At 44.3% G+C, this 14,704-nt stretch overlaps 1 protein-coding gene across 2 annotated transcripts in view; it reads right to left on the bottom strand.

Annotated features, from left to right (window-relative positions):
• Nucleotides 1-803: 803 nt before the first annotated feature.
• The window catches only part of SPINT1 (serine peptidase inhibitor, Kunitz type 1), a 32,459-nt gene continuing 18,558 nt past the window's right edge, over nucleotides 804-14,704 (bottom strand). For both annotated transcript variants that reach the window (XM_072115342.1, XM_072115341.1), the window contains exons 4-10: nucleotides 7,332-7,511; nucleotides 7,147-7,185; nucleotides 5,303-5,428; nucleotides 4,487-4,537; nucleotides 4,216-4,386; nucleotides 3,130-3,186; nucleotides 804-2,951 (exon numbers count right to left, since the gene is read on the bottom strand). In XM_072115342.1, coding sequence (XP_071971443.1) covers nucleotides 2,761-2,951; nucleotides 3,130-3,186; nucleotides 4,216-4,386; nucleotides 4,487-4,537; nucleotides 5,303-5,428; nucleotides 7,147-7,185; nucleotides 7,332-7,511 — 815 coding nt within the window. In that variant the 3' untranslated portion in view covers nucleotides 804-2,760. The remainder of the gene's footprint in view (nucleotides 2,952-3,129; nucleotides 3,187-4,215; nucleotides 4,387-4,486; nucleotides 4,538-5,302; nucleotides 5,429-7,146; nucleotides 7,186-7,331; nucleotides 7,512-14,704) is intronic.

Here is a 14,704-nt window from a genome sequence, read left to right as displayed (position 1 = left end):
ATACAAACCATTTATAGATGGTCTAAATCAACATGTACATCGCAGAGAAAGAGACTCATATATATGAGGTATGGGAATACAACTACTATTACTAGTTGCTAGCCCCCCCCCCCCAGTATATAGTCATCCAGCCCCCCAGTATACAACCAGCCCAGTGTAATATATAGCCAGCCCCTGTAGTATATAGTCAGCCAACCCACCAGTGTATAGCCAAGCCCCCCGGTATTTAGCCAGACGCCCGAGATATAGCCAGCCCCCCAGTATATAGCCAGCCAGCCATTTTCCCCAGTTCATGTTTTGTTTTTTTTTTCCCCATCGGCCGCACCAGTGTCAGAACGGCCCGGACTGGCCCCAAACAAGTCGGCAGCATCCTCCACTATAGCTAAAAAGTCCCCCAAAAATAAAAAAAATTGTACTTACCTACACAGTTTCCCCACAGACTTCATCCAGATGGATGCCAGTGTACTGGTGCAGGTGGCAGCTTATGCGCTCCGCAGTCTAGGGCAGACCAGGGAATGTATTGTTCTCTCGCTCTGCCATAGGAACAAGTGTACCAGCTACCACCCGATTCCGTAAACCAAGCGGGAGATGCAGACCGGAACATATAGTGGACGATTTGGACAGTCGCATGTCTATAACAGTACATCTCCTCCATTGTGTAGTGTGGCTGGTTGGGTCCTGGGCCCCCTGACACTTTGGGCCCCATAGCAGCTGCTATGGCTTATACGCCTGTTGTTACAGCCCAGATTATGGAATGCTAAAATGGGCTCACTGTATCACATCAAAGATCAGAGTGCTGTATATTCATTTTTTTTTCTTTTTATTCCACATTTTGGTAATGGAACAAACAATACTTTGGTGTTAAAGACTGAAAGAAAATAAAACTTTACATCTGTTCAATAACAAAACCATATATTATACAACTTTTCCATCTTCAAATGATAGCAGCACTTCTGCCGGCCACACATATAAGACAACATATAGTCCTAGAAGAACCACGTATTGGGATGGAGTCAAGGAGTCATTACAAAGGAGATGCCACCAATCTGGAATGTATTGGACCATATTCCAGTAGCTCTTCTAAGTGGTTTTCGAAATCTTGTCACATGACTGAAGTCCATCATGACTGCTTACATACATGGCCAAACTGGGCCAGGACTTGGTATGCAAATATAGCTCGGTGTATGCGGCTAGCTTTGGATAGTTGAAGGGGTAAGTCTAACAAAAGAAAAAAAAATGTCTGAAAATGATGTCTGCGTTGTCTTTCCATTTCTCCATTTGGTCAAAGAAGTAGAAAGCCAAAAACTGAAATGGATCAGTCACATTATGGGCACCAATGTACCAATTGAAACAAATTGTCCACCGTGTTACCAAAAACATTGCGTAATCAGGCTTTTTTTTCTGGAAATTTTTTTTACCAGAATCTGTAAAGGAGGTGATAGATGTAGCCTCCAATGTGCAACAGAGGTGCGATATATTGGGAGCTTTCACACCAAATATATGACAACCTATCTGGATTACAGAGATTGAAGTAGATGCAGATTTAGGCATTGGGGCCTGATACCGGTCTCTTTGTATGAGGAGGACACACCTTAGGGACCTTCTAAGGCACTTGGGTTTTACTGGACTCACTGAAGTTACACCCCTGTCATTAAACATTCAGTTCCTCCACTATTATCATGTAATAGTGCAGAAAATGAAAAAAACAAATTGTGTTTTTTGCTAAATTTCTTATGTGATATTAAGCACATCCAAGAGTCATTCGATAGAATCACCAACATGACCGGAATCCACTCATCATGGGGGTTCCCGATGTTCCCGCAAAATAGCAGGATAGGACATGTTGTATTTCCTTGTCCAATATTATTGCCCTCATTGGAGATAAGCCCTTTACATATCAATGCTTGACTTTGTAATTTCGGGATTAGGAGGAACAGCAATCAGCAAAACGGGTATTTGGTCAACATCGATGGGTCATCTTAAAAAGGTTTGGCCAGGATTCACACTGATGACCTTTCAGCAGGATACACCATCAATAGTTGAGGCAGCCCAATGTAAACATGGGAGATGGAGAAAAAGCAGTTCCCATGGATAGGCCTAGATAAATTCCTGGCCAACACGTACAATTCTGCACATTTGCTCCTTTGGAATAGACAAAATAAAAAAAATATATGCAAAATCATTCTAGCCCATACCCAAGTCCGAGATACAGTACTTTTTATGTATATACAAGGGATGTACTCAAAATAACAGAAGAAAAGTTTCTTCTTCACACGCTAAAGAGATGTTACAAAACATTTAATTACAATACTATATCTACATTATATATTAAAACAAAAAATTTAAAAAAAAAAAAAAAAGAATTGGCAGGTGAATGCTTAGGCAGAGGGAGTAGTACAAGGATAGAATGTAGAATGGGGTCACGTGAAGTCTCAGGTGACATCACTGGACACCCGTCTACTGCTGAAGAAGCAGGGGCTTGTGACAAACCGTGGACTGGTGCACAAAGCCATCAAATAACGACACCAAGGAGTAAATTAAGGTAACCAAAACCCCTCCCCAAGACTAAAAAAATTCTGCCTATGCCTCGACTGCCAAGTTTGGTGGCCTCTAGGCACTTGGCAATAAGAAGTGATACGTCTTGAGTCTTGTGTTCCCTCTAAGGAGCTGTGTGAGAGTTCAGTGCACTAGAGCTCAGCCTGGAGTGTGGAGTAAAAGTCTTATAACAAATTTATATCTTCCCCCGTAGGCACCAGTCGATCAAACTGGCTTGGTGGTTCGATTATATACTAGGTGTTCCATGTCTTCTGTTGGATGAACGACTGTGTTGTTGGCATTTGCTTGCGGCTTGCGATTGCTCCTCTTCTTTTTCATACAGCAGTATCCGATAACGGCCAGGACAACCAGGATACAGATGCCGAGGAACACAGCAATGGCGACTTCAGCCGAGCCTGGAGAAGAGAGCGAAGGAGGTGATTTACGATGTCCTCCACTTACGTATTTAGTACAGTAGACCTATCCATGTAAGATGCCGACACGTCTACCATTAGCAAGTATAAAATATTATATATATTTTTTTTTTTTTTTTTTTATCCTTATCAATGAGCAAATTGGAAAGTACTGAAATACCTGAACCAGCTTCTTGTGCACTTGGATTTTCCTTATTTGCTCCAAATATATCCCGCTCTGTTAAAAGAGAAAAGGAGTCATCAGATATGTCAAAAAAATAATCACAACCCTTTAGAAGCAATGTAAAAGCATGAAACAGAAAGGCAGGAATTTAGAGAATGTTTTTCAAATATTTTTATCAATGGATAAAGTTACAAAATAATATTTGTTTGGCACTGTGTCGTGCAAGTTTTTTCTAGGGCAACACATGTATTACTACAATCCTTGGAATAGCTACAGAATCTATAGTCAACAATTTGGGGGGGTCTTAGAGTCCTTTGGGGACAATTTTCCAACGTATTATGAAGTCCCCACTTCCCAAGCAGATACAAAGGGAGTCTCCAGCAGACAATACTAAGCTAGGTCCTGCCCGGTATAGAATTGCACTATAACCTGCAGATTTTCAGGCCTGGATGTTCGCAGGCTTTATGGTTAGTGCACAGGACAGGAACACCCCACTCCAATACCATCGACCAAGCCTCATTGACACCCTTCTACACCCACTAGTAATTGCGATTATTTCAGGGCTTCTATACCGAAAAACTGGTGTGCTGAAATGTCCCCCCCCTCCCCCAAGTCCCAACGAATGGAAGTTGAAGGGGGTTTCCAGCATATTAATCTCAAGATAAGGTCCTCAATATCAGATAGGTGGACGTCCAACACTTGGTACAACCCATCATTAGCCAACGGGGTTAGTCTTCAATTTTAAAATCAACACATATATTGGAGGGGGAAGTAGAACTTTGGCTTCAGTTTACACCGAGAACAAACTGTAGTCACACAGTTCAGAATAGAGTGGTTCTATTTGATCCATGAAAGGCAGGTAGAAAGCTTTGGGTCATGTCTTCCCAACCTTTACGTGGCTGGAAAGGAGTTTGTCCGATTTCATACATTTAATTTTATAGATGAGTGAATCATCTAAGTTTAGATTTGTAGAAGCCTAGTCGGAATCGTTGTGATCGTAGAAATTAGTATAGAATGTCCTCTAGTCCACAATTTTTGTAGGTTCATACACACACATGAGCCATCAGGATGAGGGAGACTCACCACTAATTCCTCTACAGAAATCTTCACAGTCATGTTCATGAACAAAGTTATTCCGGTTTCCCATACATCCCCCATAAGTAAAGCCCATACACTTCTTGGTTAAAGGATCAAAGTACCAACGGGAAAAGGCGGCACGACATGGACCGGTATCGGGCAACTCTACACAACGAGCTGAAACAAATGGAAGGGAAGAAACACAAATGGTTAGTAAGAAAGTCGCCTTTAACAGAGAGCACTGGAAGGTCTCAGAGTATTACTGTGTGGCACGTACCTTTATTGTTTGGGACGTCCAGCTCTTGTAACTTCCTAAACTCTTTATCATCTGGAAAAAAAAATACAGTAAATATGGTCATAGTAACCTGTCTGTAGGGTCACTGACCTTACATGACCCCTACCACTAACCAAGCAATCCAAGGGCTCCACTCCATTTGCTCTTCACACAATCCAAAAGATAAATTAAATAACTTAACCCCAGGCAGAAATTTCTATAACCCCAATGCTATATAAAAATATATAGGCCCAGTTCACACCTGCAGATTCACTCTATATAAGGTATAAGGATAGTAGAAGTGAAAAAAAACCTTCTGATCAACTTCAGTTCTCCATAGACTTTAATGGACCTTCCATTAAAAATCCATCATTAATAGTGGAATAAAGACTTTTCTGCCATTAATAATGGAATCTGTAACGGAACCTGACGAACACAGGTTAGAACCTACTCAGAATTGTAGAGTACACTTGAAATATTCAGAAGTATAAAAGCTCTAGATGGAGAAAAGGAGAGGATAAGGGTCGGCTCCAGTTATCAGTAGGCCCCTGGGTGACAGAGCCTTAGTGGGCCCCTCTGTGTTAGTTTCTGAATTTTCGATGCCGCCATGAGAGTCTACTGCAGTCTCCTGTTCCCTAAAATAGTTTATCATACCAAACAGCCCCCTCATGGGTATTTTATATAAAGTCCCCCTCAGCCCCATAGATTCCTTATGCATAGCTTTATATGGCCCCCCCCACCCCCACCCCACCCGCTCTGGGCCCTGGCACTTGCCCGGGTAAGCCCTTTGCTGGCGCCGGCCCTGGAGAGGATACTCACAATTTTCGCAGGACAACTCATCAGAGCTATCAGCGCAGTCTGGAGTGTCGTCACATTGTAGCGCAGCATCGATGCAGCAGCCATCGGCACAGCGGTACTGGGTATGGAGGCATTTGCCGTCACAGACTGCAGAAATAGCCAAGGGAAAGATGAGAAATTAAAAGATAATAAAACAAAAAAAAAAACACAACACTAACATCTATACTGTGCAAGACTACAAAAAATATTTCACATGTGGCGGCAATACAACATCAATCTTCCCCATCAATGGTCCATTGAATATGGTATGTGCCCCTTTCATGTGGTTAGCCCCCAGACCCAATATAAATAACTATACCATACAATGTGGTGCCAAAATGCTGGCATATATTTAGGGGAGCACCGGACATGAGATGTGTTGAGACACTTGCCACAGGCAGTGCCCTCTGCTGGACAACGGGGCTACCATCTTGTGGGGTGGTACTGAAGCCCCCTCCGGTTTCATTTTTTATGCAAGTTATGGAAAAAATGCAATGAAACACGTACTGTGGGCACACTACATTTCCCTGCATGACATGACATCATTGAGGAGGATATAGCAGATGTATCTGAAGATATTAAATTGGCTACATCCTCCAGGGTTAAGCAAATTATCACATGACCAGAATGACAATGCATTGTACAGGCCGCACCCACTGTATAAGTATTTATGTAGGGCTACTGACTGAGGAGAGGGTGAAACATAAGGTAGGGGGCTTACTAGAAGGCTGCATTCACACACGTATGGGGGATGTATGTACACCCGAAGTATATATGGCCGATATACGCCCCCCATACACTTCTTTTGGCTCACGACCCTGTACGAGAGCGGTACAGTGCAGCACACGTGCTGTATATGCCTATGGAGAGGGGTGGGGGTGAGCTGCACTCATCCCCTGCTCCTCTTCGCAGCGCCGATGTATGCCCGCCGTACTACGGTATGGCAGGCATACATCGTCTGAATGTTGCCTTAAGGGAGGTGGGAGGGGGTGTCTTACTGTGAGAATAGGCGACTGAGGAGAGAGGGTGCAGCTTTCTATAGTTTGCCCCAGGCAGCAGAGATTTACTTCTAATCACTTCTATACTCAGTTATCTAAGTAAACGAGACTATAATTATGTAATGTGTGATGTAAGTAATATTATAAAGAAATGTAGTGAACGATGAGTCTACTGCTTGCAGTTCTGGTCTGAGAGTCACGCAAGGGTTAAAGCCCCGAGTGGTTTCAATAACCGACTACAAAGCAATCCTTGGGGCTGGATTTCTCTGCCAGTGATTTTGGTTGTATCTACTCTCGCCTATATTTGTTACCAGACCTGGAGTATTGCAGTGTTACTTTTTGATACTTTTCCTGACCACCCTTTGCTCCCTGAATTTTTATGGAATTGCCTTCGAGTGTTTGACTATTCTCTCGATTATGATTTGGTCTCTTACATAAGCTCTCCCTTTAACTCCGCCTTACAACCTTGGTTTTGAGATATCCCCTTCTCCCTATCCCAGATTGTATTTAATTTTAGGGAACGTTGTCCTAGGGTAAATCATTGAGTTGGCAGGAACGGCTGGCGGATTCATATCAGGACTCAATCCCCCTTTACCACCTCCTGACCAAAGGATACAGCCCACTAGTTATGGTATCTAGCACACCATTTTGCCAGGTGGGTGGTGCCAGGTCTATTGCCAGGTGGGTGGTGCCTGACTGTCTACTGCCACCCAGGACAGCCTACCTGTCAATTGAGATCAAACTGGGTTCTAAATATTCTATTTGATCTGAGTTGGAATCATCGAGATGGCATCTATTAAAACAACAAGAAAAACAAGATGTACTTACCTGGCTGCAGTCTCCTTCCTTTACCAGGACCAGGACCATCTGATAGAATATAAAGAGAATATTCAGTATAACTTGTCATGCACTGATCCGAGCCTCCACTCCTTCTGGGCTTAGGAGTCCTGTGGGCGGTGCTAATCACAATTGACAGATAACGCTATATATGCATCCCATACACACACATTTACCTGTATGTTCATTAGAATTGATACAGGTTTGCCTGCAGTCCTCTTTTCTGACATAGTTGTTATGGTTTGGCATGCAACCACCAAACACAAACTCCTCGCATTCATTTACTTCTGGGTTATACCACCATCGCGTAAAGGAACCACGGCATTTACCGACTTTCTTGGGAGAATGGCAGTATTCTGGAAAATAAATAAAAATTAGATCACTGAGACCTATTTACAATCACTTTTTAGAAAGCGGAATTGCGAAGAAGAATATTTGCTAGGTATGTAGGGAGTTAATCTTTAGCCTCCTCTCCTTATCGCTAAGCAATATACAAGACTTCTGCTACATTGCAGGATAAGAAAGGGCAGGAAAATAAGGCACACATGTTTTGTTTCCTTAATAAAATACAGGCAGTCCTGTAATAGTTGATCCAGACAAAAAATTGGTCCAAGTGACAATTGGAGTTTTATTTTTGCAGTAATGGGACCAAGTATTAGCAATAAAGCTTCATTATAGATGATCGTTGCAGACTGGGACTATAGTAGAACATCCAGAGAACTTCACTAAAGGTCACAGTGGGCAGAGGGGTCCGTCTGTAAGTCAGGTGTCCTTAAGTAGGGGACCACCTGTATATTACAAGTTTTACTGTTCACTTCTGAAAGAAAAGCTTCAAATACTCAGCTATAGTGTATTGGTGTAGAAAATGCTGCAGGGTTTGTGGCTACCTGACATGCTGCGTGTGGCTCACAGAAGTGGTGGATTTGTATGTAATGTCTATAACAATTAGGGCTTGTGGTTGATTATTACTGGAATACGAGACAGAGAAAATGCTGACGTGACCGTGACTCATACATGACTGGTCTACGTTAATGACAGCAGGTGCTGGAGAGCAGTGGTAAGTGTCATCGGGTGTAGCTGAGTGCAAGCCAACCAGGCAGCGTGCAAAGCCAAGCACAGAGCAAGTGCCACCTCTCTGATGAACCTATCCACAACCGATTTATAGCTTAGGCATGATCCTACATAAAAAGTTAAGAACCTCGAGGCATGTAGGGTTAGATACTGTACCGATCCAGAGTTCTAAAAAACAGAAGTTACTCACCGGTAATGATGTTTCCTCGTACCACGACGGCACCAACCAGAGAGGGATCCGCCCCCAGGGACAGGAAACCTGAGCTTAAAAATCGTGCTCCTCCTATCCTGCCTCAGTGGGTTACAGAGACTTGGAAGAGATTCATCGTTAATACGTCAGAAAAACATTTTCCATGCATGCGTAGTATGTGGATATATACCCATATACGTGCGTATATGAATATTAAACGTATATATACAAAAATTTTTTTTTTTTTTTTTTTTTTTGCGACACCCAATTGACCGACACCAAGAAAAAAGTAGGAAATAACACCCGGGTGGGAATATACCAGGTGCCGTCGTGGTACGAGGAAACATCATTACCGGTGAGTAACTTCTGTTTTCCCCAGCACCACGACGGCACCAACCAGAGAGATTTTCAGAGACGAAAACTTCAGGGAGGGATAATAGAGGAGAGAACCTTCCTCCCGAAAGAAAGGTCGAGAGAACCCGCCACATCCAACCTATAGTGTTTAAAGAAGGTGTGGGGGGAAGACCAACATGCAGCTTGACATATCTGTTCTAATGAGGCATGTCTGAACTCTGCCCATGATGTAGCCAGAGCTCTGGTAGAATGGGCATGAATTTTTTCTGGAATAGCTCTTTCGGCTACTTCATATGCTAACTGGATGGTAGCCCTGATCCATCTAGCGATAACCGTTGATGATGCACTTTTCCCCTTGTTCTTCCCTGAAAAGAGAACAAACAGACTATCTGTCTTACGGAATGATTCTGAATTCCCCAAATATTGAAGTACACTACGCCTGACATCTAGATTATGAAAGGTCTTTTCTTTATCTGACTTAGGCTTTGAGCAAAAGGAAGGAAGCACTATATCCTGAGATCTATGGAAGTCTGAGACTACCTTCGGAAGGAATTTGGGATCAGGTCTCAATACAATTTTATCTGGGAATAAATTAAAGTATGGAGGTCTACAGGATAGTGCAGCAATCTCGCTTACCCTCCTAGCAGATGTGATAGCTACTAAAAATACTACTTTGAGGGTAAGTAGTTTTGAAGAGAGTACCTCTAAGGGTTCAAAAGGAGGACCTGACAGAGCCTTTAATACTAAGGATAAATCCCAGGGTGGAAAACTTGACCTAGCAGTAGGGCGGAGTCTTACGGAGGCTTTAACAAATCTAGACACCCAAGGATGGTTGGCTATGTCCTGGTCAAACAGAGCTGCAAGGGCCGACACCTGGACTTTTAGGGTGGACGGTTTCAGCCCTTTTTCTAGTCCTAGCTGTAAGAACCCCAGAATGTTACCGAAATCTGGCCTACACATATCAATTGGTCTCTGACCCATAAACCTAAAGAACGCTTTCCAAGTTCTTAAGTAAATCCTGTAGGTGATGGGTTTTCTACTTTTTTGAAGGGTCGAAATGACTTGACCTGACAGACCCTTTTTTTCAAGAATTAACCTCTCAATAGCCATGCCGTAAGATGCAGCCCCCTCACTTCCGGATGACAGATAGGACCCTGGGATAACAAGTCTTTCCACTCTGGCAGGACCCATGGATCTGCTACTGTCATGTCTCTCAGACTCGAAAACCAGGCACGGCGAGGCCAAAAGGGGGCAATGAGGATGACTTTCGCCCCTTCCCGTTTTATTTTCCCTAGAGTTCTGGGAATTAAGACCATTGGGGGGAAGGCGTATAATAGGTGATGGTCTCCCCAATTTTGGGAAAAGGCATCTATTGCTAACGGACGATCCCTGCAATCTATGGAGAAAAAACGATTCACCTTTCGGTTTTCCCTGCTGGCAAAAAGGTCTATTTCTGGGACCCCCCATCTTTTGGTTATCAGGTTGAAGATCTCCCCATTGAGGACCCATTCTCCCTGTCGGATGACGTTGCGACTCAAGAAGTCTGCTTGGGTATTTTCCACCCCCCTTATGTGTATCGCCTTTAGGGATGCTAGGTGAGACTCTGCTAGGTGAAAAATGTGAGAGGTTATCTCCATGAGTTGTGGACCTCTTGTTCCCCCCTGCTTGTTTATATAGGCTACTGCCGAAGTGTTGTCTGACCTTACTACAACGTTTTTGTCCCTCAGGAATGGAAGAGCTGCTTGCAGCCCCTTTAGTATAGCCCGTAACTCTTTGTTGTTTGATGAAAGGGTTGCCTCCTGAGTGCTCCAATGGCCCTGAAAAATTCTGCCTTCCATGTGAGCTCCCCAACCCCCCGGGCTTGCGTCTGTAGTAACAGTTTTTTCTGACTCTACAACCCAGGGGAGGCCCTGCTCTAAGTTTGCCCGATTCAACCACCAACTTAGAGATTCTTTTACTAATTCTGGAATGTGTATCTTTCTGTCTAAGGAAGAAGGATTGTTGTCCCAAATTTGAAGAAGGAAATACTGTAAGGTTCTTGTGTGAAACTGAGCCCAGGGAACTGCGGGGATGGTGGCCACTAGACTCCCCAGAAGGGACATACCTTCCCTGATGGTTGTCTGTGAGGACCTTTTTATGTTCATTATTTTTTCCCTTATTTTCCCCTGTTTCTCTCTGGAAAGAAAGGTTTTTTGGTAATTTGAGTCTAGGAGAACCCCCAGAAAGAGTTTCTGTTGGGATGGGATCATTTCTGACTTTTCCACATTTACTAGCCATCCCAGAAAATTCAGAATTTTTCGGACCCTGATCACTTGGCCCTCTACCGCTTCTACTGAAGGCCCCACCAGCAGAAAATCGTCCAGGTAAGGTATAAAAAACCCCTGATCTAGTCTGATGAAGGCCGACATCTCTGAAACAATTTTTGTAAACACCCTTGGCGCAATGGCGATACCAAAAGGGAGGGCTCTGTACTGGAAATGTATTATCTTTTGACCTAACTGAATCGCAAATCTTAGATACTTCTGATAATCCGGGTGAATAGGTACATGGTAATAGGCGTCTGTAAGGTCGATTGACGCCATAAAACACCCCGGATATAACAGATTTACCGCGGATTTTAGCGTTTCCATCTTGAAGCTTGGTACCTGTAAGAAACTGTTTAATTCTCTCAAATTTATGATAGTTCTTAGGGCCCCACTTGGTTTTTTTACCCAGAATAGGGTCGAGTAGAATCCTATCTGTTCTTCCCCTAATGGGACTGGGCACAGTACCTTTTTGGAGAGCAATTCGGTTACTTCCGCCATCATCATGCTGCCTTTTTCCCCCGATGGGATTCTTGTTATCCTGAACTTCTGAGGAGGAAAGTTCTTGAAGTTCAGCTTTATCCCCCCGAATATGGTATTGAGAATCCACCGACTGCATGAAATGTGTTTCCAGGCAGGGAGGAAGTGGGACAATCTTCCCCCCACCTGGGGCCTCGCGTCATTGTGGTCGGAAAGTGGACTGCTTAGACTGCGAGTGCTGTTGTCCAAACAAATAACCCCTAGTTGGCTGAGTGGGTCTGGGTGGACCTGGTCTGCTTTCCCTCTCCCTCCTTTGGTACCTTGATCTCCGAAAGGACCGAAAGGATCTGGGTCTATTAGGGGTAGAGGTAGTGGGAAAACCCTTCTTTTTGTCACCTGCTTTTTCCAGCAGATCATCCAAGATGGGCCCAAACAAAAAATTACCATCGCAGGGAATGCCGCATAGTTTACCCCTAGAGGCCATATCCCCTGACCAGTTCTTTAACCATAAAGCCCTTCTGGCTGAGTTAGACAAGGCTGCGGATCTAGCTGAAAGTCTTAACACATCTACAGAGGCATCGGCTAGTAGAGCCGCCCCTTTTTGGATACCTGCTATTGAGGTTTTAAGGGATTCCCTAGGGACTTTGTTCTGGATATCCCCTCCAAGCTGGTCTAACCATAACAGGAGTGAACGAGCCACACAGGTTGCCGCCACTGCTGGTCTGAAGGAAGTGGTCGCATATTCCCATGATTTCTTGAGAAACCCTTCTGCTTTTCTATCCATGGGATCTTTTAAGGCATTAATATCCTCAAAAGGTAAAGAGGCACCACGAGAAATTTTAATAATGGAGGCATCCACTTTTGGTGGCAGACCCCAGCTGGACGTAGCGTTGTCATCAAAGGGGTATTTCCTCTTAATAGCCCTAGGAATATAGGATTTCTTATCGGGGCTCTGCCATTCTTTTGAGATCAGGGAACGAATGGTATCATGGATAGGAAAGGTACGCCTTTTCCTCTCCGACAGTCCCTCAAACATTATGTCTTGCACTGATTTATGAGGTTTTTTCTCCTCTATGTTCATGGAGGATCTAACCATTCTCAATAGCCCTTCCGTATCCTCTGCCAAAAATAAAGGACGTCCCGACAATTCCTCTTCTGAGGCTGAAGAATCGTCCCCTTTTTCTCCTTCCTCTTCTGACACGGATAACATTTCCATGGGAGTAGCCGAGGAAGGACCTGGGAGGTCTTTATTTATGAAGGCAGGTTGTTGGTCAATCATATTTTTAACCGACACCTGCACTTCCTCTCTAATAACAGTCCGCAAAGATTCCAACCAAGAAGCAGACTCTTCTGCCATAATTTTTGAGATGCATGAAGGACATGTACTTTTCTCATGGTTCACAGGCAATTTTCTACTACAGATCTTACAATCCCTGTGGTGGGTTTTTTTAGTGGCTTTTTTGGGGACCTCTTCTCCCTAAAAGCAGTTTTTAGAAAATTTGCATCAGTGTCAGAATAATCACAGTACAGAAACAGTAAGGACACTCACCACCCTGAATTACCGGAGTCGGGGTCCTCAGGGGCTCAGGGGCATCACGTCTTTCCGCCATGTTGAAAGAGTGTCAGAGCGCCGTCCACGAGAAAGCCCCGGTCTTTTTATCAAGGAGGCTCCGCCCCCTCCCTTCCGGCACGGTCCTGGCTCTTATGGGTTATTAAAACTCCTTAAGAGCCTCAAAACAAAGCCAAAAACTAACTTTTGCCGGCGTTTCACTTACCCAAGGAGGAGTGCTACAATCCCTGGGCTCCTCCTGGATCTTGCCGCGTGTCGGCGAGACGCGGCTCCGCGAACCGGAAGTACAACGTCCTTACTTCCGGTCGCGCTCCATCATGCGCCAGCACAGGCGTGCGTGCGCCCGATCCCGGACGGAGGTGATCAACCACGGGTGCAGCTCCCTGACTGGAGGCCTCCGCTGGTAAGTAAGCTAAAACCAAACCGCCAACCAGCGGTTCTAGAAAAAAACAAACAGAGAGCTCAGGTCCCTTCCAGGGACAGGAAACCACTGAGGCAGGATAGGAGGAGCACGATTTTTAAGCTCAGGTTTCCTGTCCCTGGGGGCGGATCCCTCTCTGGTTGGTGCCGTCGTGGTGCTGGGGAAAAAATGTTTTGCATGTATGGCAATGGAGTGAAGATGCACCATCTTAACTTCCAGGGTCATGACTATATTACAGCTCCCCTTTCTGCACATTCATTCTACAAGCTTTCTATTGCAGGTCACGCATTTCATACAGAGCCACATTACTCTGTCTGACCACAACACATCTGATCTGAATTCAAAGCAGCCCTCAATACAACAGTCATAGAAATTTTTACTCCATATGCATCCAGCAGATCCAACTTTTTATTTCTCCGCTCGTGCACAAGTCTCAACTATAAACTCCAGTGAAAGGGATTGGACAATTTTCAATAAATATCTCCCATTAGACAGATCTCTGCATGTATATGTACCTGTGTATTTGCCTAATTTGAAAGCTGCAGTCTCTCTGTTCTCCCCATGCTGCCCTCTGCATATATACAAAGCTTCCTCTCTCTCACTGCTTTAGGCCGTCCTCATGGCGTCATGCATCGTGTCTCACATTTCAATCCATCCACACTGACAATAGTGATGTGTAATTCGTGAACAACGGCTCACTTAACCCCGCTCCTAACCGACTCACCACATCCCTTATAACCCGATATAAACGGGATAAAAGTGGTGTGGAATGGGGTGACTGGCTGGACTGTGGCTCCCTATTATGCATGTAAATGGAGCCGTTCAGGAGCCAGAAGAGCCGGCTGTTGATAACCGGAGCCCTATGAGCCAGCTCACTAAGAAGAGCCATAATTCCCATCAATACCTGACAAAAATAATAAGAGGGGAGGAGGAGGGAGCAGGACGAGTCATAGCTCTCCTGCTACAGCTCCTCCTGTACAGCAGAGCTTAGAAATGTAAAAGAAAGAAGCATGAATGGTCTGCACACAACACAAAAGTAAGTAGCAGGACTGTTGAATCACTTGATGAACATTCAGGGATGATCCATAAGGTAGTAAAGGCACTCTATGTAAATGAGAGGCCAAAACATTTAATACTCTCTGAGCCACACCCCTTGTCCT

Source organism: Engystomops pustulosus, chromosome 7, assembly GCF_040894005.1.
Source record: "Engystomops pustulosus chromosome 7, aEngPut4.maternal, whole genome shotgun sequence".
NCBI lineage: Eukaryota > Metazoa > Chordata > Amphibia > Anura > Leptodactylidae > Engystomops > Engystomops pustulosus.
Note: the sequence above shows the minus strand (reverse complement) of the source record. Positions and strands in the feature narration are given on the sequence as shown.